The 24,784-nt window shown below is 50.5% G+C and overlaps 1 protein-coding gene across 2 annotated transcripts in view; it reads right to left on the bottom strand.

Moving 5' to 3' along the window:
• Positions 1-1,300: 1,300 nt before the first annotated feature.
• MBD6 (methyl-CpG binding domain protein 6) overlaps positions 1,301-24,784 on the bottom strand; it is a 33,198-nt gene continuing 9,714 nt past the window's right edge. For both annotated transcript variants that reach the window (XM_033137582.1, XM_033137590.1), the window contains exons 5-13: positions 23,503-23,668; positions 21,375-22,637; positions 11,796-12,340; positions 9,718-9,859; positions 8,095-8,276; positions 6,677-7,168; positions 5,902-5,951; positions 5,713-5,788; positions 1,301-2,946 (exon numbers count right to left, since the gene is read on the bottom strand). In XM_033137582.1, the coding sequence (XP_032993473.1) occupies positions 2,872-2,946; positions 5,713-5,788; positions 5,902-5,951; positions 6,677-7,168; positions 8,095-8,276; positions 9,718-9,859; positions 11,796-12,340; positions 21,375-22,637; positions 23,503-23,668 (2,991 nt within the window). In that variant the 3' untranslated portion in view covers positions 1,301-2,871. The remainder of the gene's footprint in view (positions 2,947-5,712; positions 5,789-5,901; positions 5,952-6,676; positions 7,169-8,094; positions 8,277-9,717; positions 9,860-11,795; positions 12,341-21,374; positions 22,638-23,502; positions 23,669-24,784) is intronic.

Raw genomic sequence — 24,784 nt, 5'->3', positions numbered from 1 at the left:
GAAGGACAGATATACAGCTTCAAAGACTCACATACCAGAAGCCCTGTTTGGGCTGTGGCTGACTAGTGCATGGCTACTCACTCCATTGGATTATCTTTGAATTTCTGTCCCATCCATCACCTCTGAAGAGCCAGCTTTCAGTATATCATGAGATAAGCAAATATACTAGGAGCTGTGCCTCCGCCTGCTGTGTTAACTAACCCCCACATTAACTCCCTAGAGCTTCCCCTTCCCACCCTCGTACAACTATGGTTGTTGGCATCCTTCTGTCTTGAGAAACAAGGGAGTGTGCCGCCAGGGGTGAAATCAGCACTGAAGCCAACTGTGACCTCCCTGGGGCACAAGCCTGGGCAGTGTGTCTGGAGGTCCTGGGCTGCCCAGCCCCCCACCCCCGATGTTTTCCAAAGGAAAGCAGAGCAATATGTTTGGCATCAGCTTGGCTGCAGGAGTTGCTGGAAGGAGGCAGACAAGGAGCCATCCAACTGCCTTAGGGACTCCACTTAAGATTTGTGTAGGGTTTACTCCTTAAGCCTTTTCTTCTCCTGAAGAAAGCCTGCAAGGCAGCAGAGGTTTCGGATCATTGTTTTCCTTCTTCTAGATGAGGTTGAGGAGCCCAATCTACTCCTCATTTCCCTCTACAGTATGTGCAGAAATCACCTCTTGTAACTCCTGTAACTAAGCTCAATTTTCACCTTCCAGGCCCCATTTCTGAAGCCACTTCTATTCTGCAACACCCCCACTGCACCCATTTTCACCTTCACACCCATGTTGATTCTTCCTCCTCTTAGGCAACCCCCGCCTTGCACACGATCCACTCCCATGGTAAACTCCTGCATCTGCCTCTTTCCACACTTGGACTACTTAGTGACTAAGCACCTTTTTCACCTTCTGCCAAATTACAAAGCCACCATCTCTTCCTATTCTTCAGGCCCTTTCATGCACTTGCTTTCGTTTCCCATGCCTCCTGCCCTCTGCTTTTTTGAAACCCCCTCTTGTTCACCTTCACTCTTTCTCGTTCACCCTTCTTCCTATTCTCAACTCTCTGTTGCACACAAAATACCCCTATTTCCATGCTGTAGCCTCTCTCCTATTGTGCATCTTGCATGCGCATATCATTTCTACCTTCACTTCCTTTTCTCTTGCTCCTCCTTCCTTCGGCTCTCGCTTGCACACAGAAAACCACCCTGTTTACATCTCATCCAGTGGTCTGACTTAGTTTAAGGCCGGGTGTTTTTAGCCTGCACACCACCCTGCTTCCAGAGCTGCGAGTTGAGCTGACAAAAGACCAACCCCATAAGACTTTGTTTTAAATACATATTTTAATACTTGATACAAAACACACACGCACCCCCCAAAAAATAAACAAGTAAAGAAACAGTAACTTCGATCTAAGCGGCAAAATATTTTCATCTGTTAAATTAAAAGTCGCTCCCATAGAAAAGCTACAATTCACAATTGTGTAATTGTTTTTTTTTCTTTTTTACAAAACAAAATTTAAGCTCGAAAAAGGAAAATAGTTCCCCCCTCCAAATTCCTTTTTAAAAATTTTATTTATACAAAACAAAGGCCGAAGTTGGTTGGTTGGTTTGAAGTGCACAGGGGAGGAGGGGGAGACAGAGCGAACTGTACAGTATCTACACAGTGCTTTTGCATAATCCATCAAGATTCTCAACCAGACGTGGGGGGCAGGTGGTGGTGGTGTACTTGGGGCGTGGAGCGTTTTGGTCGTTCGGAGATGAAGGCTGTAGTGTGTATGTTTGCAGGGAGGGGGCTAGAGAAGCAGATGCAGGGGCAAAGCTGGGCCAATTCTAGTTAAGAGCACAAACTCCTCCTCCTCCTCTCCCTGGGCAAGGACCTGAGTGTTCTTTTGAGGATTTCTATAAAGTAGAGAGAAAAATATGCAGGCAAAGGTTGCTTTTTTTGTTTATGTGTGTAAAGGGGGGGGGGTGAGAACTTGAAGCCCTACCAGTCCCAGGAGCCCAACTAGAGCCAAGGAGAAGAGCAGGTCCAACCCACCAGCCAGACTTTGCCTCGTGGCCACTCTCTTTCAGTAGCGTCTCAATGGAGGCGTGGGGGGGGGGAGTGTGGTGGCGGGGAGTGAATGAATTGCTGAACGATGGAAGGGAACGAATCCTCCCTTCGAAAACGTGGCTTCTTTTTCCTTATTGCTTTGTACCTTTAGCACAGGGGCCAGGATCTTGTGTGTGTTTTTGGCAAGGCAGAGAAAGAGAAAGAGACTGATTCTTGTATTAAAAACCCTGAGCTGGTTCTCACCTGGGTGCTAAAGCGCACACAGGTCTGAGGTAAGGTGGGAAGTGAAAGGGCCGTGGTGTCCTCTTCCCGGAGCACACGGCCCTTGCTACTCCTGCTGAGGTTCTGAGATTCAACCGGAGGGGGGTGGGATGGGAATCTCGCCAGCATCAGGGGAAGGGGAGGCTACTACACAGGGGCAAGGGACTCCCCGTCAGGAAGGAAAAAAAGAAAGGAAAAGGGCTTCCAAGAAGTGCTATGGGTGTGTCCAGCTCTAGTGCTCTTTTTGCTCCCATCCCAGCCTTTGCTCCCACCCACCCACATCTCAAAACAAATGCTGTGAGCAGAGATGCACCTTGTGCTTTTAGGGGTCCCTTTTAGGAGAGATTCAGGACCCAGGCAACTGGTGAAGCTACAACACATTCACGGCTAAGGCGCAAAGAGCCCAGCAGCAGCAGCAGCAGCCGATCCTCTTGCTGGTATTTCCCTCCCCTTGCCCCATGTCTGGGCACCAGAGATTAAGGGGGGGGGGTTGGGGAGAAGAGAGAGAGAAGCCAGAGGTGTCCTAAGCTCTGATCGCTTAGGAGCGAGCGAGGGGGGGGGTCTCCGGTTCAGGCGGTGCTATGTGGGCAGTTTCCTCCTCCTGTTTTTCACGGGTCGGCCGGGCCGTGGCCGGCGAGCAACAGTGTAGTCAACCTAACAGAAAAAGAGAAAGAGAGTGAAGGGGGTGTTTAAAGCTTGGCCTACTAAGCGGGCATAGCTCAGAGGCAGGAGCTGCACCTACGCCAATGCAGGGGACGCTCCTGTTACAAATAAAGTCCATTTATTTCCAGGGTGTGAAAGAAGGAAGGCAGGGGCAGCAGGCAAAACACCCCATAAAACTGAAGGGGAGGGATGTAGGTGCAACAATAAAACTTAACTCTGCAGCGGGTACTAAAACTAAAAGGTATAGCTAAGGCAAGTTGGGACAGCCCTTGTCCACTGATAATAGTAGGAAGGGTGGGAATAGGATGGAGTGCAAAAGAAGTCCCTTCCGGGGTCCAGGCAGCAAACTAAGGGGATGGGTAATAGCTCAGAGAAGAGCATATGCTTGGCATGCCTCTAGGCTTCTACCACTGAACCGTGAGCCTCCCATTAAGATGAGGGCCAAGAAGAGATGCGGGTTAATGATGCATCTTTCTGGAGAACTCTCTCCTCAGCTTTGGGGTTGTAACAGAAAAGGTCTGGCTAATCCTCCTTGCCAATTGATGAAACAAAAAAGTGGTTTGTTTCAGAGGGTTGATGCGAATATGAACACATAATGAACACCCAATACTCTGTCCTGCTGGCAACACTGTACAGTAGCAGAGTGAAAAACTAAATGGATTTTGGCAAGAGGTTGGGGGGGGGGTGAAGCAGTCAGTGCAGGTGTCATTGCAGCTGGCAGAATGGGACATGACAACCAATCTTGCCAATGGGGCACAATCCAGTTCTGCAGCACAAGCCCCACTGAAATGAATGAAGCTTTCCCAGCAGACTGTGGCAATGGCTACTTTGTAGATTGCAGATTTTCCCCCTCATGGAAATCCATATTCCCATCAATGTGTCCTTACAAGACACATCTCTGCTGTTGAGATCATCTTCAACAGCCCTATTCCATCTTCCCTCAGCGGAGAAGTAGGGCTTGTAAAAAGTTGTGCCTCCCTTTCCTGGGCTGGGGCACAAGGAAGTCACTTCCACTTCTGAGCACTGTCTCCACTGCTCCAAACAGTTTCTCCCTCTTGACAACAAAGAGGAAAGGCCTTTATCCTCTAACTTGGGGCAAGCTTCCAATGTTCCTCCAGCTGCTTTCATAGTCCCTCCTCAGTGCCCTGGAGTCGCCCTCCCTTGGGAATTTCCCCTGGTGTCTTCATCCGCTTCAGCCGGCTTCTCTTGGGTCCTGCTGCCCTGTGGTTTCAGGGAAGATGTCCAGAGAACCAGACTTATCCCAGCCTCTGTCCTTCCTAGGATCTGTTGCTGCCTCCTCACAGGTCCTTCTCTGGGCTTGTCCTGTTGATATCCAGTGATGCATGTGTTGGCCCATTTGTTCTAAAAGGCCTTTGGACATGGAGTTAATGGCTGGCAGGCGGGGAGGTATGATGGCTTGTGCTGCTGTAGGTACAGGTTTCTACCCTGTTTTTGTGCACACAGCCTTGAGCTTAAAATACTTAAAATGACCATGTTCTAAGCTGCCTTAAGCACTTTCAAAAAGTGACCTGGAAATGTTTTAAACAAAGACAATAAAATCACCAGGGCATGGGAGCGATAATGTAAAATTGCAGGACACCTTTTAAGTCTTCACTTTTAGATGAATTTGCATTGCCTTTTCTCTGGTTGTTTTGTTTTTCACTCATCTCCAAGATGTCGAAAGCTTTTTGATCAATTGTTTATTTTAAACTGAAAACGCAGAAATCCTGATGAAGCCAATGGACACCAGAAGCCAGGCTCTTCCATTTGCGGCACAATCAGATCCACACAGTGTATTGATATTTTTGCTTTTCAACGACAGTAAGTGCTTTAAAGGAAATGATTATCTGAAGACATAAATTGTGGCAATGAAGAGGGGGGTGGCCACTTGTGCATTGCGCCAAAAGAGGAAAGGCGTCACCCTCACCACCAAAAAAAGGGACAAAAGAGGGAACATATATATGCAAAAAAATTGCAGGTGCTGATAAATATGTACCAATGCAAATTTAGGAACTACTGTAATTGAAACAGAAATACATCTTGCAGGGTGGGAAAGACCCTGTGTGTGCCTGCTCAGTCGGCTGTCCAGGTGCCAACCTTCCATGGGCAATTTCAAGGCAATTATCTTCTAGAAAATCCTGTTAGGAGAAGCCTCCTTACAGTTTCTCATCTTTAATCTGGCCTTGGACAAGACCGCCCTTCACCCAGAGGACTGACCTCTGTAAGGCAGGACACATGGCTGCTCCACAATGAAGCCACAGGGGAGTGGCAAGAGCAAGACCCGGGGTTAGTCTGACAGAATAGATGCCATTGCCCCTGTGTAGCAGGGATGGTGGCTGAGAGAGCAATGGCTTCTCTTCTCTATTACACCTCCTTGGTGCCATCCAGTGGTGTTTCACTGTGGGCCAAAAGGTCTATTACGCTCTAGGACCCAGGGAGCAGCTTGGAGGAACCCTGTGTGACCCTGAGAAGCACTTTGCTGAGAAAATAGTTTGCCTCTGCTCTGACTTGGGTGCCACGTGGGGTGCATGAGGTTGTGACTTGTGGTTGCTCCCTTGGCTTCTCTTTCACCCCAAGCAGTTGGTTGAGTCTTTGCGACCTACAAATGTGGACAGGAGGCTTGGAGAAGTGCATGGTTAACCCTTTCCCACTAGGTGTGATGCATGGGCTGTGTGTGGTGTCCAGGCATACAGGAGGAGGGAGAAAACAGCCTTGCTGCAAGGCAGGGGCATTGGGGTGGGGTGGGGTGGCACTTACCAATGGGCTGGGCCCTGGATCAGCACTGGGACCCCGGATCCGTGTAGCTTCAGGTCGGGCGCTGGGCCGGGCACCACTGCAAAAAAAACACAAGGGTGGGTTAAAGAGAAGGAAGCAGCTTTCAGTGCCCCCCCAACCTTGCTGTAGGTTCTGCCATGAGCCCCATCCTTTCTGGGACATGTTCCTCACCTGCTTTTTCTCCTCCGGCCACGTCGGGCTGGTCGCCTTCCAGGAGGGCCCTGCAAGAAGGATGACTGGAAGGTGAGCATCTGCGTCTGCATCTCCTCCCCCTCCCAGAGTCTTTGGAGCCATCCATCTGTCCACTCAGCTCCACCCAGTTTGCCCATCTTCCAATCCCTGGACTCCTCAGGACCATTATGCAAAGGCCACTTTGAATATCCCACAAGGCTCTTGTGCTCCCCGACCTCTTCCTACCAGGCAGCCCTGAAGAGCTCTGTCAAGTTTTAGTTTCTTAACAAGCTAACTTCAAACTCACTGACTTATTAAACTGGCCCGTCTTTTAAAAACCAGAACCCCCAGTTGGAATGTAATGCTAGACTGAGATAAAAGTCGGACTTGATGGACACCCTCTTCCTGGCTATGCAAGGGTGTCGGGTGTGTGAGGGTGAGTGTGCAAACCCAATGCTTCACTCAGACTTGTTGAGGCTTGTGTGTGAAGCTCCCTAGCAGCCACACTGAACACTCTTGCAGCTCAGTCTGGAGCAGGCCCTTCATAGCCAATGCAGAAGCAAGGGCTCAAACCAGAGGCATTCCTTATGCTGAAAACAGCATGTGGTGTCCAACTATCCCATTTGTCCGCAGCATCAGGAAAGCAGGAGGCAGATTGCCTCTGAATAGCAAGGGGGCCTTGCAAGCTGTGCCCCCCCCTTAGCCAAGTCAGGGTGGAACCCATTTCCCAGTCACCCCCGACTCCCTGTCCCCCTTGTTTCGGCACCTGACGTACCTTTATCTCCTGGACAGCAAAAGGGCCCGCTTGACTTTCAGCACTGCTGGCCACCATCTCTCCGTTGCAGCGCCAGGCAGGATGGGATGGGTGCCCTGAGCCCAAGTCGGGAAGCTGGCCGTTGAAGTGCCGCCTGCCCCTGCCCCGCCCGCCCCCTCGCCGTCCAGACTTGCCGCCCCGCCCTGGCCCCCGAGGGAGGGTGCTGCCGGAGTCTCCGTTCAGGTCTTCCGTGCCACGACGGGGCCGCTTGAGCGGGGAACGGGAGCTGCTGGCCTCCTGCCCCGGGGGGGCCTCCTGCTGTCCTTGCCTGGCTGGCTCGAGGGCTCTGGGCGGCTCTAAGGCACTTGTAGGGGCAGCGTCCGTGCAAGAGGGGGGCAATGCGGTGTTGTGGCCTGGCTCTGTCTCTGCTGCAGGGGCCCCACTGGCCAAGGCTGGGGCCGGAGCTTCACTCGGTTGCACGGACTTCTCTGGGACACCAAAGCCAGAGCTCAGCTGGCAAAAAGAGACGAGACAGCAGGGGAAATCCGTCACAACTGTGCAAAGACTGCTTCTCCAAAAGCGTATTTAAATTGACTTCTGCTGAGTCCATTAAAGCTTGCCTCAGTATTCAAAACATTTGTCTTTTCAGCAACACCCTGTGTTACCTATTTCTCAAAGTCCAGCGGTGGGGAACCTGTGGTATTCCAGAAGATGTTGGACTCCAACTCACATGAACCCTGACTGTTGGTCATGCTGGCTGGGGCTGATGGGAGCTGGAGTCCAACAACAGCCAGGCAGTGCCTACCCCTGCTCCCAAAAGTACAGGGGCTCTGTTTTCCTGCTTCAATTGCTCCTCTCACCTTGCTTCTTTTTAATCCTTCGCCATCCCAGTGAGCCAGCCTACTGGACAGTGTTGGGCTTTGACTAAGGAGATCCAGGGTCTAATCCCCACTCTGGCCTAAAATACATGTTACATGTAAACACACATGAACAAGAGCCCAGGAAAACCTTATCCTGATGGGTGGCAACTCCCCACCCTCATACTTCGGATCACCCTTACCGAAATCGGCTTCTCCTTCTAAAACAGCTGTTGACTACTGTCAATTATGTACTTTAGGCCTAGCCCCTGGCACTTACTCTTCACCTCACAGAGTTGTGAGGATGTTGTGTGTGTGTGTGAGAGAGAGAGAGAGAGAGAGCGCACAACTTGGTGAAAAGATGCAATTTTTAAAAACGTCAAGCATAACACTCCTAACCCATCCTATAACATTCCGAAATAGCCCAAATACTGCAAAGTAAGCAATGCTAATGCAGCATATTTGTGTACATTTGTGAGTTTAAAAACACTCATAAGCATTTCCCCCCCCAAGTACTGAATCTGGGGGGGTGTTTCTGAATGATGCCTTACCCTTGGAAGCCGGGTACAGCTCTCCACTTACTTGCAAGCTCTGGAGGAGGCAGGCCAGGGGGTTGGAGGCTGCCAGCAGGGGCAGCTGCCCTTGGAAAAGCTGGAGTCCCAATGGCCCTTGCAGGCTGGGTGGCAGAAGCGGCTGCTGGGCCTGGAGAAGAGGGTTTCCAATCAACGAGGGGCCGGAGCCTGGGTTCAGCCCTGACAGGTCACCTACATGGTGGAAAGAAGGAGGCCAGGCCGTGAACAATGTGACTCTCACACCACCGTCCCCAGGTGCCTGACCGCAAGAGCTGTAACAGCACCTGTTTCCATATGTTCTCTTCCCCTGCCCAATATATACTGACTAAAGGGAACAGGATTGTTCTTCCAAAAGGGTGAAAGGGACACCTGCTGTCAACTGCAGTGGAATAATTCAGACATGCGCAGCTGCGTGTGCATAGAGCTCTTCCACATTTCCGCTGAACGCACTGGCTTCAAGGGCCTTCAAATACTTCTGGAATCCGAAGCCTGAAAACGTGAGAGCCCAAAATACCCCCCCCCCAAAATTGGGGGGGCAGCCTGTTCCCCTCAAGATCTTGCTGGACTACAGCTCCCATCATCCCTGATCCTAGGCCATGCTGAGAGGGGCTGATGGGAATTGGAGTCCATAAGTTCTGGAGGGCCTCAGTTTCCCAGCCTTAGATCAAGAGGGAGAATCCAAGTAAACAGAAGTCAGGGGGGTGTTTCCCTATCAACACCTCAATGAGCCGACTGGGTGACCTTGGCCACATGTTTTTTTATTGACAGTTTGGCTCCCTTCATGGTTTCTGTTGCAGGGGGCGGGACCAGACCCTTTTGATGTGCTACTATGTGGAGCATTGATATACTGTGTCCAGTTCTGGGCACCACAGTTCAAGAAGGATACTGACAAGCTGGAACGTGTCCAGAGGAGGGCAACCAAAATGGTCAAAGGCCTGGAAACGATGCCTTATGAGGAACGGCTTAGGGAGCTGGGTATGTTTAGCCTGGAGAAGAGAAGGTTAAGGGGTGATATGATAGCCATGTTCAAATATATAAAAGGATGTCATATAGAGGAGGGAGAAAGGTTGTTTTCTGCTGCTCCAGAGAAGTGGACACGGGGCAATGGATTCAAACTACAAGAAAGAAGATTCCACCTAAACATTAGGAAGAACTTCCTGACAGTGAGAGCTGTTCGGCAGTGGAATTTGCTGCCAAGGAGTGGTGGAGTCTCCTTCTTTGGAGGTCTTTAAGCAGAGGCTTGACAGCCATCTGTCAGGAATGCTTTGATGGTGTTTCCTGCTTGGCAGGGGGTTGGACTGGATGGCCCTTGTGGTCTCTTCCAACTCTAGGATTCTATGATTCTATGAATGCATAGTATCAGCGTGGCTGTGATTCCTTTTCAACTAGAGGCCCAAATAATAAACCAGAATGAGTGGGAGGGCTGACAATACAAAGCTGTAAAAGCAGGACTATTTCTTTCTGCTGTGACACAACTGCATCCAGGCCCTGTTCAATCCCAGTTCCACCGATTCAGACATGTTAGTATGTGGCTGCAGCTCCTGTTAGCCCCACCACCACCACTACCCCGCCGCGCCTTAATTGCTTCACCTTCCTAGGAGTTGGCCCTGCAGAAAGAAGGGGTTTAACTCACCCAGAAGTGTGGTACTCAGCAGTGGGTTCACAAGCTGAGGCATCAGGGGGTGCAGCCGCCCTGAGGTGCTGGGGGTGCCCTCAGTAGTCGTCGATGTCGCGCTGGTGGAGGTAGGTGCCACAGGAGTGCTAGCCAGGCCAGTCTGGGGCAGAAGAAGCAGTGGAGGGTGAGGTGGGAGCGAAGGGGCAGGGCGAGCCCAGCAGCTGATTTTGGGAGAGCACCTGAAGCCTGTTGCTATGGCCCAGTGTTGCCGCATCTCACCCTCTGCAGAATGTCTGTTCTTTTAGATCAGCCGTGCTTGCTCCTATCTGGGCAATATGGCAGGTCAGCTGAGCCTTCAAATGTCGATCTCATTATTCATTATTACCGTATTTTTCGCTCCATAAGACACACTTTTTTCCTCCTAAAAATTAAGGGGAAGTATCTGTGCGTCTTATGGAGCGAATGGTGGTCCCTGGAGCTGAATTGCCCAGGGGCCAAAAGAGGATCATGCTTTTTATTTTACAAAGAGAAAAGGGGGTGTTGAAAGGACCCCGCTCAGCAGCTGATCAGCAAGAGATCGGGAGAGAGATAAGAGTCCCCGGCTCCCTTTCAGCCCCGCCCTCTTGCCCAGGCCTCTATTGTTGAATATGCTGCAGAGGGAGGTTGTTTGCTTCCCCAGCGACATGTGACTGGCTGATTAGATTATCTGTCTGGAAACTAGAAAAGGCTCCCATTCCTTTAGAAGCTGCAGAAATGTGAGTTGAACCCCATAAAAATGGGGCTTTCCCCCCTTTGCAAAAGGAGCTTTGCTTTTCCCCCTTTGCAAAAAAGCTGCAAAACTTTTAGCTGATCCTCAAAAAAACAGGGCTTTTCCCTTTGCAAAAAAAGCTGCAAAACTTTTAGCTGATCCTCAAAAAAACAGGGCTTTTAGAGGAGGAAAACCAGAAAAAATATTTTTTTTTCTTGTTTCCTTCTCTAAAAACAAGGTGCGCCCTCTATGGTCCGGTGTGCCCTATGGAGCGAAAAATACGGTAGTTCCTGGCATTCCATAACACTACAGCATGACCAAGGAATGAGACCCAGACTAGGAGAAAGGCAGGCATGTAGCTCCCAGTCCCACATGTATCTTGGTCAGCCCTTTGCATACTAGCCCCTCGCTAGAGAGTTAATGCCTGCCTGCCTGCCTGCCTGCCTTTGATGCTACACTTAGTTATTACGCTTTGGGGTGCTATTTTGGAGAGGGCAGAGCTCTGCCTCCCATCCCCTGATGCTGGATGTCCTGGCAGGGATTCTGTGGGCAGAGTTGTGCTGCATCCCTCTATAGTATTTGAGGTGTATAGAACCACTCCACCTCCACCTACATGGCAATGGACAAACTATGGAAACTCCTTGGGACATGGATGTTGTTTATGGGCCTCTGCAAAGTGGCACCGTATAAAATAATGAATGTTCCATCATTAGTTTAAAAGAAAGACAGAAAACATTGCTTTTCAGGTAAGTGCACTCTGCGCCCTGCATGCCCCATGCTTCCTGTGGCTGTCATCTCCTCCTCCCACCTGCTTTCCTAAAAACAGCTTTCAATCTGTGACCACATTGCAAAAGGTCTCTCTAAGAGTTTTGAGCCAGGCATTCACTACAGGTGAAACTCAAAAAATTAGAATATTGTGGAAAAGTCCATTTATGTAAGCAATTGTTTTCATTAGCTACTGGAATTTAATATATGAGATAGACTCGTGACATGCAAAGCGAGATATGTGAAGCCTTTGCTTGTTAAAATTGTGATGATTATGGCACGCAGCTGATGAAAACCTGAAAGTTGAAATTGTTATAACAAATAAAGGCTTGACATATCTCGCTTTGCATGTTATGAGTCTATCACATATATTAGTTTCCCCTTTTAAGTTGAATTACTGAAAGAAATGAACCTTTCCACGATATTAAATTTTTCGAGTTTCACCTGTAAATACAGTTCCTTCCATTCCACCCACCCTCCTCCCCAGTGCCCTGTGAGAGGGGAAGCTGCACCTGTGCAACTTCTACCTTCCTCTTAAAAGGAACAAGAAGCCGCCGGCAAATCCCGCCTACAGTTTTCTTACCTGTGGGGGGCCTGGCCCAGGGTCAGAAGGGCCTAGGCTGGTCGCCAACAGTGCTGAGTTTAAAGCTAGGACAGCTGGAGGGGTGGAAAGTGCTGGGAAGAGCAGGGGCTGCAGAGTTTCATGGAGGCCGGTGAAGGGCTCCAGCAGGGGCTCAGTCGCGGCTGCCTCCCTCTCCACCTCGCACGGCGCCTCTGGCAGCCCCAGCAGCGATGCCAGGAGTCCGCTTGGTTGTTGCAGCAAATCCAGGCTGGGCAGCACCAGAGGCAGCAAGGACTGCCCCTCGGGGTCCCCTTGCAGGTTCAGGGGGGGCAGTGGCGTCTCCGGGCCCAGGGTCAGCGAGAAGGGGAAGGAGCCCAGGGGGAGCAGCCCGGGAGGTAGAGCATTCCCAAAAGGCAGCGCCTGCTCCTGTGCCAGGAAGGGGAAGGGGTCAGGGCCCGGGGCCACAGGGCAGCCCAGGCCCCCGCCTTCCATTGCGCTGGTGGGGACAGTTACAGGGCTGGCTGCTGGCGGGGCTTTGGGAGTCAGGGGTGAAGCGGAACTGGCACCTAGAAAGGGACAAGAAAAGCACAGACACTGAGGAAGAGCAACACGGTCGCCTCAAGGACACTCTCCCCCAACACACTGTTCCATGCTTTGCCCTTTCCCAGAAGGGCTTGTTCAAAAGAGGCCCACTAGAGGCCTGGTTTCCATGTACAGTGGTACTTCGGGTTAATTCGTTCCGGAGGTCCGTTCTTAACCTGAAACTGTTCTTAACCTGAAGCACCACTTTAGCTAATGGGACCTCCCGCTGCCGCTGCGCCGCCAGAGCACAATTTCTGTTCTTATCCTGAAGCAAAGTCCTTAACCTGAAGCGTTATTTCTGGGTTAGCGGAGTCTGTAACCTGAAGCGTCTGTAACCTGAGGTACCACTGTATACTCAGAAGGTGACCTGCTGAGCTCAACGGAACTTATTCCTTCGTTAAGCATGCGCAGGACTGCAGCCTTAATAGGCACATAATTCGCCACCTTCTTTGCAGTTGTGTGGCAGGCAAAATTCAACAGAGGGTGCTTATCTCGGCCTCGGTCCTGTATACCTGAAGGAGCGTCTCCACCCCCATCATTCAGCCCGGACACTGAGATCCAGCACCGAGGGCCTTCTGGCGGTTCCCTCACCGCGAGAAGCAAAGCTACAGGGAACCAGACAGAGGGCCTTCTCGGTAGTGGCGCCCGCCCTGTGGAACGCCCTCCCATCAGGGGTCAGAGAAATAAACAACTACCTGTCATTTAGAAAATACCTGAAGGCAGCCCTGTTTAGGGAAGGTTTTAATTTGTGACTTTGTATTGTATTTTAGTATTTGTTGGAGGCCGCCCAGAGTGGCTGGGGAGACCCAGCCAGATGGGCGGGGTATAAATAATAGATGATGATGATGATGATGATGATGATGATTATTATTATTATTATCTCAGCATGGAGCTGCCTCCACCTCCACATTTCTTGCCATGCAGTTATTTCAGGCTCAAGAGACCTGTGTCCTCCCCACCAACCCATGGAATTATAATAATCCTGCTTGTGAGGCATCAGATAGCCAGTCTGGCAATGAAGTCGTCTGGGACACTGTAGATCACCACCATCCAGCCACTCAGTTCTGTTTGGCTCCCCATTGGGGTGGCCAACCTTTAAACTTGCCCCTTTAGCTGTGCCGTTAAAAGCAGTCTGATCTATATACATTAGCAAGCGGCGAGGTTCATCTCCCAGCCCAGAAAAGTCCCCCCTGCTAACTGGAGTCACCGTGGTATAGAGCAGTGATGGGGAATCAGTGGTCTTCCGGATGTTATTGGACTCCAGTTCCCATCAGCCCCAGTCAGAATGATTAATGGTCAGGGATGATGGGAGTTATAGTCCAGCAACATTTGGAGGGCTCCATTTCCTACACCTGGTAGGGTGGATAGGCTAGCTACATCACAGCCAGGAGTTGAACTTAGAAATCAAACCTCTTTATACTCTTAACGGCATTCAGGGCAGTAGCCCTTGCATTAGAGAGCACCCTCCCCATGGAAGTGACTGAGGCAAGCACCAACCTTGTACAGATTTCAGCATGACATGAAAACATTTTCATTTCAAGAATTTTTAGGAGGTTAATTTTACATAGGTAAAGGTAAAGGTACCCCTGACTGTTAGGTCCAGTTGCGGACGACTCTGGGGTTGCGGCGCTCATCTCACGTTACTGGCCAAGGGAGCCGGCGTTTGTCCGCAGACAGCTTCCGGGTCATGTGGCCAGCATAACAAAGCCGCTTCTGGCGATCCAGAGCATCACACGGAAACGCCGTTTACCTTCCCGCAGGAGCGGTACCTATTTATCTACTTGCACTTTGACGTGCTTTCAAACTGCTAGGTGGGCAGGAGTTGGGACTGAGCAACGGGAGCTCACCCCGTCGCGGGGATTCGAACCACCGACCTTCTGATCGGCAAGCCCTAGGCTCAGTGGTTTAACCCACAGCGCCACCTGCATCCCATTAATTTTACATGGTCACCTTTTAATACGCTACTGGTTTATTTACAATGAATATCATTCTGGATTTTATTCTACTGTGAATCACTTAGAGATCTTTTGAGTATAGGTGATTCATATAAATATTTTGAACAAAATAAATAGCGTGCTGAGCTTTGCTCTGAGCTGGTCACAATCTCTCAGCCTAACCTACCTCACAGGGTTATCTTGAAGATAACATGGCATGGCAAGGGCCACCATGTACAGGTGAAATTCGAAAAATTAGAATATCGTGGAAAGGTTCATTTCTTTCAGTAATTCAACTTAAAAGGTGAAACTAATATATGAGATAGACTCATGACATGCAAAGCGAGATATGTCAAGCCTTTATTTGTTATAATTGTGATGATTATGGCGTACAGCTGATGAGAACCCCAAATTAACAATTTCAACTTTGGGGTTTTCATCAGCTGTACACCATAATCATCAAAATTATGACAAACAAAGGCTGGACATATCTCACGTTGCATGTCATGAGTCTATTTCATATATTAAACTCCAGTAGCTAATGAAAACAACTGCTTAAATAAATGGACTTTTCCACGATATTCTAATTTTTCGAGTTTCACCTGTATTTCATTTTGAGCTCCTTGGAGAAAGGGTGGGATAAAAAGTGTAAGAAAGTATTTCTGCATCTCAGAAATTTTTCTGCAGGTGGATGCTGATAATTATTTGGTGTTCATCTTTTTTAAAGAGCAAAGTAAAGGAGCAGGTGAGGCTGTTATTTTCCTGGTTAGCTGACCCCACTACACTGTTCCTGACTCTTTTGCTAGCACTTGCACCGTGCTCCACTAACAAGACGATGACCATCAAATAATTCTCAGCATCCGTCATAGCTCAGCTGCAGAAAAATACAAGGCTTTGTTTCTGGCTGGCTTCCACGCCGGGTATAGGATGAAGATGAAGTCGGCGCAGTGGAAGACAGGAGGGGCGTTGAACTTTGTGTCATGGGAGGGGCCACAGCACAATGGCAGGGAACATATTCCGCATGTAAAAAAGTCCCAGGCTCAGTCCCTGCCATCTGAAGACAGGGCTGGGAAAGTCCCGTATCCGGACCCTAAGAGCTGCAGCGACGAAAAATGCTGTCCTCACTAAATTCCATCTTCTGCACGGCTATTAGACATGCAGGGGCTCTCCCCCCTCCTTTGCACCTGGTTACTCTAAAGCAGGGGTGTCAAACTCAAATTCATCGGGGGCCGCATCAGCAGTTTGGTCACCCTCAAAGGGCCGGTTGTATCTGTAGGACTATGTGTCCACTCTTTATTATCATAAATTATTGTCACTGCATTCAATTATTACTGTTTTTTTTTTGTAATAATGTAAGTAATAATGTCGCGCGTGCGCACTCTGTCGCTGGGCTCCCGCTGCTGCTTCCGCAGCGACTTTGCGAGCCCGCCGGATGAAAAGGCGGCTTGGGGGCAGCTGCCGATCGCGCGCGGCAGCCCCCCCCCCCAGCCGCTTTTTCACTCAGAGGGCTCGCAAAGTCGCTGCGGAAGCGGCAGCGGAAGCGGGAGCCCAGCGACGGAGTGCGCACGCATGACATTTTGCGCGTGTGCATTCAGTCCTGACGTTGCGTCGTGACATCACGACGCAACATCACGGCACCCCGCCCCCAGGGGGGTGCCGCCCCGGGCGGCGCGGAGCCTCCCTCTGCCCCTGCGGCCGGCGGCGGCTACACGGGCCACATGACGAGGTCTGGCGGGCCTGATTCGGCCCGCGGGCCTTGTGTTTGACAGCCATGCGCTAAAGGAAGCTCCTCTTAACACAACAGCTGTGCAGAGACAGCAATAACCAGTTCCTTGGCTGGACAAGCAAAACTGTTCCGTGAGCCAGAAGGGCTCTGCTGATGGCTACAGAGAAGGAAAGGAAAGATTGCCCACTGCTAGCATCCAAGGTGTGCAAGCGACCTTCTGCACGTTGCTGTGCTTTCTTGGCAGCATCCACCTGTGTGGCTTTTTTCTGCCATGATGGGAGGGATCCCTGATGCTAACATGCTTTGCTGCCAAGTTCTGGGAGTCAGTGGTGATGCCCAATGGGGTGGAAGGAAGGCAGCCCAACAGGGCTGCAGAGCCAGTAACAGGCAGAGACAGCTACCGGTAATGCTAGTGTGTCTTCATCCTCCCTGCAAGAGCAACACTGAGATGGAGGAGACTAGCAGGCAGTACCACACCCTAAACTGGATAGGCCAGTGGGGCTTGGCTCTGGGCAGACTGAGATGGGTGGGGCAGCTCCCCATTTGCCCTAATAAACCAGCCTCCACTGCCACAAACCTTTCTTCTTATTATTGATGCTCAATAGCAGACACAAAAGAACCTCTATCAGAATGTGGTTTGCAGAGTGAGGAAGGCAAGAGGTTAACTGATGTCTCCCCCAGGGCGATCCTGCTGAAATAAATCCCCCTTCCTTCCAAAGCTAAGTGCCTCAGGAGGGATGCTCCCATTGACACCTGTGCAGGGAAGGCTGTGAAAATATTGGACTGTGAAGGCAACTGGAAGAGATGAGAAAAGCGCTCCAGAGTCCGAGACATGGGGAGTCCACAAATTATAATTTTTTTTGGCATAATTGGAATTGTTTTAATTGGAATTGTATAATTAATTTGGATGTTAATTTGATTGGTAATTGGAAATATATATTGGAAAATCAATAAATATGATTTTTAAAAAAGACACCTGTGCAGGGAAGGGTTAGAGTTCCCCAACTCTGTAGTCCAGACTGGGGGAACCCCACCCGCTAGTTAAGAGCAGTGTGGCAGAATTTGCACTGATGGTTGATGTAAACATGCCGTTTGGGCCAGAGGCACGAGCTCCAGGTGCAAAACGGAAGCATCCCAGCTGACCGGTTGAGCATCTGCTTGGCATGCAGAAGGTCCCAGGTTCAGTTCCTGACATCTCTTGGGAGGCTGAGAATGTTCCCAGTCTGAAACCCTGGTGAGACACTGGCAGTCAGCACACAGACAGCACTTAGCTAGAGGGACCGGTGATCTGCTTTAGTGTAAGGCAGCTTCCCATGTTCCTAGCAGCAATGGTGAAAGGAGGTAAGTAGAAAGTACAAGCACAGAAATGGGGAATATGTGACCCTTTGGATGTTAAGGACTCCCATCAGTCCAGCCAGCGATCAGGAATGATGGGAGTCACTTGATGGGAGGGCTGCAGCCCCTGCCCCCCCCCCCAACCTCCCTAATGTAAGGTATAGGAACAGTTTGCAAGTGAGGGAAACCACCATTTTTGGACAATGTTTCCAGAATATTGATTGGAAAGAGTACTAACTTTTTTCTTTTTTCTTTTACCAGAGCTATAAGTACATGGGAGCCCTGTTTTCTGCCCTGAAAGAAATCCCTGATCCTTTACGAATATGTAAATGGTATCACCAATGTGCATGTTGCTTCACAAAGTATAAGAGGACAGGTCCCTGCCCCAGTGATCTTACTCTAAAATTCAAGAGGGGAGAAGAGAAGAAGGGCAATGGAGGCGGGGGCAAAATTGTGATTCTAATTCTTAATTCTAAATCTGTGAGGGTTTTGGTGCTGAGGGAAAGTACATGTCCATGGGCTCCTTTTGCCATCTTTTCATTATTACTTCATAGCTCATATTTATTCCTGCATTGCAAGGGGTTGGACCAGATGACCCCCGAGATCCCTTCCAACTGTACAATTCCAAAGGTCCGTATAGTTCAAGCTATGGTTTTCCCAGTAGTAATGTACGGAAGTGAGAGCTGGACCATAAAGAAGGCTGATCGCCGAAGAATTGATGCTTTTGAATTATGGTGCTGGAGGAGACTCTTGAGAGTCCCATGGACTGCAAGAAGATCAAACCTATCCATTCTCAAGGAAATCGGCCCTGAGTGCTCACTAGAAGGAGAGATCCTGAAGTTGAGGCTCCAGTACTTTGGCCACCTCATGAGAAGAGAAGACTCCCTGGAAAAGACCCTGATGTTGGGAAAGATGGAGGGCACAAGGAGAAGGGGACGACAGAGGATGAGATGGTTGGACAGTGTTCTCAAAGCTATTAACATGAGTTTGGCCAAATTGCGAGAGGCAGTGAAGGATAGGCGTGCCTGGCGTGCTCTGGTCCATGGGGTCACGAAGAGTCGGACACGACTGAACGACTGAACAACAACAAATTTATGTGAAGAAGGGCAATGGGGTCAAAGTGAAGCTCAGAAAAATCACTGAGTGAAAACAAGACAAAAACCATGGTGTGTCTTGCTGTTTGTGACACGCTCTTTAAAAGGCCATGGATAGAAGGGAAGTAGCCATGGCTGAAGGGGAGAAAATGTGGGTCTGGGCTGGACCAGACCAACAGTACTTGCAAGACTTGTGCCGACATCAGTGGAAGACAACCTTCCTACCTCCCTAGCAGTCTCCTGTCCCCGCTTCTTTCTCCACAGTGTCTGAAACCACCCTGCTTGCTTAGTTTTTCTTATGCACTCAAAAGACTGTGCATTCATTACGCAAGCAATACTTACAGCTGCCTCAGGGAGGTTGCAAGCAGGGCCATGACACTGGTTCTGCTGAGGGACCAACTGCACTAGGCCTTCCCTCCCTCAAATGCCGCCTGGCAGGAGCTATTCCATCGGGATGTAGCAGTGGGAAAGCAGAGCTGCTCCAGCGGCTGGAATGAGGGACCAGCTAAAACACAGCTCCTCCTTCTCCCTGAACACTTTCCGTTCCAGCTGGTCATTTATAAAGCAGGTGTGGGGAATCTGGGGGCCAGGTTTGAATGCAGTCCTCCCGGTCTCCCTATCTGGCGCTTGGAAGCCCTCAAGCACCCCAGCCGTATCTCCCCTCCGCAGGCCACCCCCCTCTCTAACCCTGCTTGGCCCCCTCCTTGACTGTTGCCCCCTGACTAGAATCTGCCATGGAACTCTGATAATCCCTCTGGCGTATCTGGGTGGAAGAAACCAGGGGTGTGTGCAGAAATTAGCCTACTGCACAGAGATAAGATGCACATTGGTTGTTCCGCTCCCCATCTCAATTCTGAATTCTCCTCAGGGGCGTAGCAAGGGGGGTGGGCGAGGTGGGCGGTCCGCCCTGGGTTCCATAATGGAGGGGGTGACAAATTAGCAAGAAATTATTTTTTTTGAAAATGCCTGCTCCGAAGGTCTTATCTTACTATACTAGGGATTATATAGCTATATATGAAATTTCATGCATATCGGTTAATATCTTGACCCCCCTCCACCAAAATAGCTGTTCACTTGGCTGTTTTCCTATGTCATGAAGGCTGAAATTTCAGTTCAGAGAACACTTACTGTTCCCAACCCTAACCCTGTGGAAAGCCATCTAATTAGACTTTAATTTGATTTTGAGATGTTTTTTAGGAGATAATTTAATTATTGTTTGATTTTATACCAATGTTCTGTATCTGGTGTTAGCCACCCTAAGCCCGACTTCGGCCGGGGAGGGTGGGGGATATAAATAAAAGTTTTTTTTATTATTACTTATTATTCCTTTGTAAGAAAATATGAAATAACATAAAACCATTTTTGCAGGGGGGGGTGTCAATGGGGGGGGGCTGACAAGAAATTTTCCGCACCGGGTACCACCTGACCTTTCCATGCCTTTGGGGGGGGGGGGGTTGACAAATTTTTTTTGCCCCCAGGTAGCAATTTACCTAGCTACCCCCCTGATTCTCCTATTTAAAAACTGAGGGCTGGCTTTGCTTCCCTGCCCCTTGCTCTTCCCAACCCATTCCTTTTCTCCTTTTGTGTCACTTATTTTAGGTTGTATCCCTGCAGGAAGGGACTGTCTTGTTTCCATAGACTGTACATAAACTGCTCTTTGAGCTTTTTCAGCTGAAGAGTCAGGTAAAGATTACATAAACAGATAAAAAAAAAATACCAGTCCAGATTATTTGTCCATACGGCCCACATTGTCTATCCTGGCTAGCGATTGCTCTCCAGGGTCTCAGGCAGAGAGGTCTTCAACATCACCCGATATATGATTTTCTTTTTAACCGGAGGTGCCAGGGAATTAACCTGGGGCATTCTGCATGCATACTATCCCTGAATTATGGCCCCACCCTAAGTATAGAGTTAGCAAAATTTTCTAGGCACCGGCTAGAAGCAAACAGCCTTGTGAGCTTTGAGGCAACCCAGTCACCAGACCCAAATTTTTAGGCAGAAGCGGCTACTCTGGGCACCTGCACAAAAGCTCAGGGCCACAGTAACTGTGCGGACAGAAGCATGTGGTGTGTCCCCCCCCCCACAGGGTTTGTTTTTTTTACCCCAAATCTAGCTGGATTAGTGGAAGGGAGTTTAACCCTTTCCCTACAGGCCACTTTCCTGCTCCAAGTGCAACCTGTGCTGCTTTTCTTGCTGTGGAAAACGGAAATCCAGTACATACACAATGCAAAACAGCTGGTGAGATGGGGGGGGGGCTGATTTTGACCAGGAAAACTGTCTGAGGTAAAAAGGTTAAGCACCTTTACGTACCACCGCTGCTCCAATCAGATGCAGAGCCACCTGCAACACCATTCAAGTAAGAACAAAACAAAACGCCAAGCCTGGTTTGGCCCCGAGAAAGAAAAGCTAGCAGGATACTACTACTCATTAGATGTTGACTGAGGCAAGCCTTGACTGAGAGGAACCTTCTCGCTTGCTGTTCACACACAGCGTGGCTGTAATCCCAATGCACTTGTACCGAGGAATAAGCCACATCTGCAATAGCAGGGCTTGCTTCTGAGCAAACCTGAGCTGCCTGCCACTACCCTACAACAGCTGCTTAGGGTGGAAAGGCTGAGGCCTAGCAACACAGCTCAATGTAAGCGAGCTAAGCCTGGGCTTCAGCCAGAACCTGCTGAACTACAATTCCCATCCTATCGGCCATGCTGACTGGGGCTGATGGGAGTTGTAGTTCCACAACATCTGGAGGGCCACAGGTTTCCCCATCCTCGGCTTCAGCCGTCTTGGAGGAAGGAGGCAAACGGCAGACACCTCAATGCCTCCGGTGGTGAGTTTCCACTCCGTCTTTCCAGCCCCCAGAGGTGGCGTGGGGGGTGAAGGAGCTTGCCTCTGTGAAGGGCGTCACCCACCTACAGACGCACGGACCTACCTGGGGTGCTGTGTGATCCGAGTGGGGAGGCAGGTGGTTTTGGCTGTGGGGGGCTCCCTGAGATCTGTTCAGAAGACGCCGAGGCCAGCTGCCCAAAGAGGCTGAGGAGCTGGCTGTTGAAGTCCTGGAAGGAGGGCAAAGAGCCGGGGCTGTCGCCAGCAGGTTGCGGGGGCACCGGCGGGAGGCCAGGGGAGGCCAATGAGCTCACGGGGGGAGCGAGCAGGCTGAGCAGGGACGACAGCGGCTGAGCTGGAGCCCCGGAGCTCGGGGGTCCATTCTTGGCCTCCCCTGCCGGCAGCTGGTCCCGGGGCCGGGCGTGTCGGGTCGGCGTCTCCTCCGGATGGGCGAGCCCCGCCTGCCCCGCCGAGGAGTGGGAGTCCTTGAGCAGGCGCAGGACGGTAGGAGAGCGGCGCTGCCGCCTGGGCGCTCGCCCGCCCACCATGGACAGTAGCAAGCGGCTGGGTAAAGTGCTGGCGGCCAGCTCGTCGGGACGCCCCCTGCTGGCCAGCTGGGCCTTGGCGGCTGCACTCAACAAGCTGCTGGCTGGGAAGGAGCCTGGGCCCTGAGGGTGGAGGAGCAGCAGGCTGGGCGGTCCTTTGCCTTCCGGGGCAACTCCTAAGGGCACTGAGGGCAGGTTATTGCTGCTTTGGTTGGTTAAGGCATTGGCTGGGGCTGCTGCGTCCAAGCCGGGAGGCCTGGCAGCTGGGCGGTGTCCAGAGAGGCCCTGCTCCGAGGAAGCTGAGGAGTGCCGAGAGCGCTGCGGGGACGGCTCGGCGCTGCCTGCCGGCGACGAAATGGAGGAGAGGGTTGTGGGGGCGGGTGAGCCTGTGGTGCTAGCCTGAGACCCCAGAGGCACCGGCCGGCTGCTCCAGGGGCCGCCCTCCTGGCTGGAGGCCGCCTCATCCGGCGGGGGGAAGAGGAGGCAGCTGGGAGGGTAGGGCCGGGGCAGCGTGTCCGGGAGGGCCTTGCTGGGCAGGAAGGGACCCCCAACAGCACTCAGTTCAGTTGGGAAGGATGGCCGGGTGTTTCCGTTGGTGGTGGCAGGCAGGTGGCCTGGGAAGACGTCCCCAAAGAGAGTGTTGTGGTGGCGCGGGAAAGGAGAGCTTGGGCTGGACCAGGTGTTGCCATAGCGATCAGGAGGGCACTGCTGGTAGAGTTCAGGGCCCTTCGCCAAGGTGGCGGAGGCTTTGCTGGGAAGCATCTGCTGCGGGCGACTGCTGGGCCCTGGTGTGGTTGGGTGAGGCAGCTGGGTCAAGCTAGGCCCTGGAAACGGAGAAAAAGGCAATCACTGCAAAAGCAAACTGCATGGGCCTAAGCAAAGTTAATGTTTCAGGTTTTTAAATATATATATATATACTTTGTAAACCACTAATGATGATGGCAATGCAAGTCATGAGTCTGGTGGTAATGGATGGTGCGGAGCAGATACAGAAGACAAAAGTCACCAGATGCGGAAAATAAAATAATAATAAATAGTGTTTAAGATAAAGCTGGTGTCAAATACATTTGGGACGTTCCTAATTCTTCCTTGGGGACATTGTTCAACAGTTATATTGGCATTGCCCAAATCTGTGCTGTCTGAAGCACAGTTTTTCTCACTGCTGAGGTACACGTGACTTCATTTTACTTGTCGTGTGAAAGGATAAAAGTTATATCCCACTTTAGGAGTATCCACAGTGTTACTTGTTTTTCTTTTCATTTTTCTTTTACTTTGCATAATCTCAATAACTGAACAACAATAAACATAACATACAAAAACACAGGATACAAATAATTAAGAGGGCCGTTCCCCTTGTGTCTCTATAGGGCCATTCACACATTACACGGAATATTTGTACAGGGTGTCTGGACACATGTGCTAGTGCTTGTGTGAAAAGAGTGTACACTTGCTGAGTTGTACAGCTCAACTGATTTGTACAGCTCAAATATTTGTGTACACAGGTTGAATTTGAAGTGTGAGCACCCATCTAAGCAGTCTCCTAAATGGAAGAAAGCCCAGAGCAAATGATTCACACTGGTGTTGAATAGGCTGGCTGGCTGGCTAAGTCAATTCCAGTCCCTAGCGTTGGCCAGGTTTACAGTGCTACTGAAAAGAACAGGGAAGGAATATGCAGGAGAACACAGTTACCTGGCCCCAGGTGTGGCAGGCTCAGGGGTCCATGGCTCTCCATGCTGCGGTACAGCGTGGCCATAGCCACAATTTTCCGCCGGTGGTTGCACAGCTTGGTCATGTCCTCGTCGCCCTTGCTTCCTTCACTCCCTGTCACCATTGCTGCTGGGTCGAAGTTGAAAACCTAACCATGACGGGGTGGGAAGAAAACACTTAAAAACAGGAGGGCACCTGACCAGCCCAGGGGAACGAGGTGATGAAAAGAGACTGCAGTGGGAGTCCGGCCATTTCTTGTGGTCCAAGTTAAGAGTCAGTGTGGTGTAGTGGTTAGAGTACTGGACTAAAACCTGGGAGACCAGGGTTCAAATCCCCTCAGCCAGGAAGCCAGTGACCCTGGGCCAGTCACTGCCTCTCTGCCTGACCTACAGGGTTGTTATCAGTGCTATTTTTCTAGAAAAAGAGGTGCCAGAACTCACCATAAACACTTCCCTCGTTCTTTTAGAATGGCAATGGTGCCCACCTGAGAGGTGCTGGAACCCACCTTAAGAGGCCCAGCATGGCCTAGTGGTCAGGAATGATGGGGATTGTGGTCAATCGGTGCCTGGAGACCCAAAGGTGCCCCAACCCTGTTTTGAACCCACCCTTCCTCCAAGGAACTCACAGAGGAGCATATAAGGTTCCGCCCTCTGCACTACAACCCGGGTGGGGAGTTAGGCTGAAATTTTGAATGACCTGAGGATACCCAGTGAGCTTTGTGGTTGAGCAGGGATCTGAATCCTGCTTTCTCCAGTCCTAACGCAGCACACTAACGATGACTGCTACCTTAATGACCCCATAACGCAAACTTGCGCCGATTCTTCCACTAATTCTTCTCCGCATACAGTCATCCTTAAAGCAAGAAACTAGAACGGTCATCCCAATGGGTGGGAAGCAGCTGACCTTCAGATCAAAACAGACGCCCACAAAGCTCCAACCTAAATTCTGCACCAGCGGAGACTGAATCCTGAAACCTGAATAAACTGTGCAAATCAAATCAATTTGCATACAGTTTGCACAATTAATTCTGTCTGTGAGCCCTGGGGCAGGGGGACAAGCAAAGAGCCACAGAGAACACATAAGCAATCGCTCTCCTCCCAACCCTCTGAAATCTTAGTCATCTCCCCTGCGCCTTCTTTCTCCAAACACCGTTCACATGTTTTCAAACGTGTCTTTGCATCAAAAAGGACTAGTACCTTGTTCTTTTTTTAAAAATGAAAGCTGAGATTCTTAGGATGCCAAAGGCAGACTGATTTCCGCATGT

The sequence above is a fragment of the Lacerta agilis genome, chromosome 2 (genome assembly GCF_009819535.1).
Source record: "Lacerta agilis isolate rLacAgi1 chromosome 2, rLacAgi1.pri, whole genome shotgun sequence".
Classification (NCBI taxonomy): Eukaryota; Metazoa; Chordata; class Lepidosauria; order Squamata; family Lacertidae; genus Lacerta; species Lacerta agilis.
The sequence above is the reverse complement of the archived record's forward strand: the minus strand, read 5'-3'. Positions and strand labels throughout refer to the sequence as shown.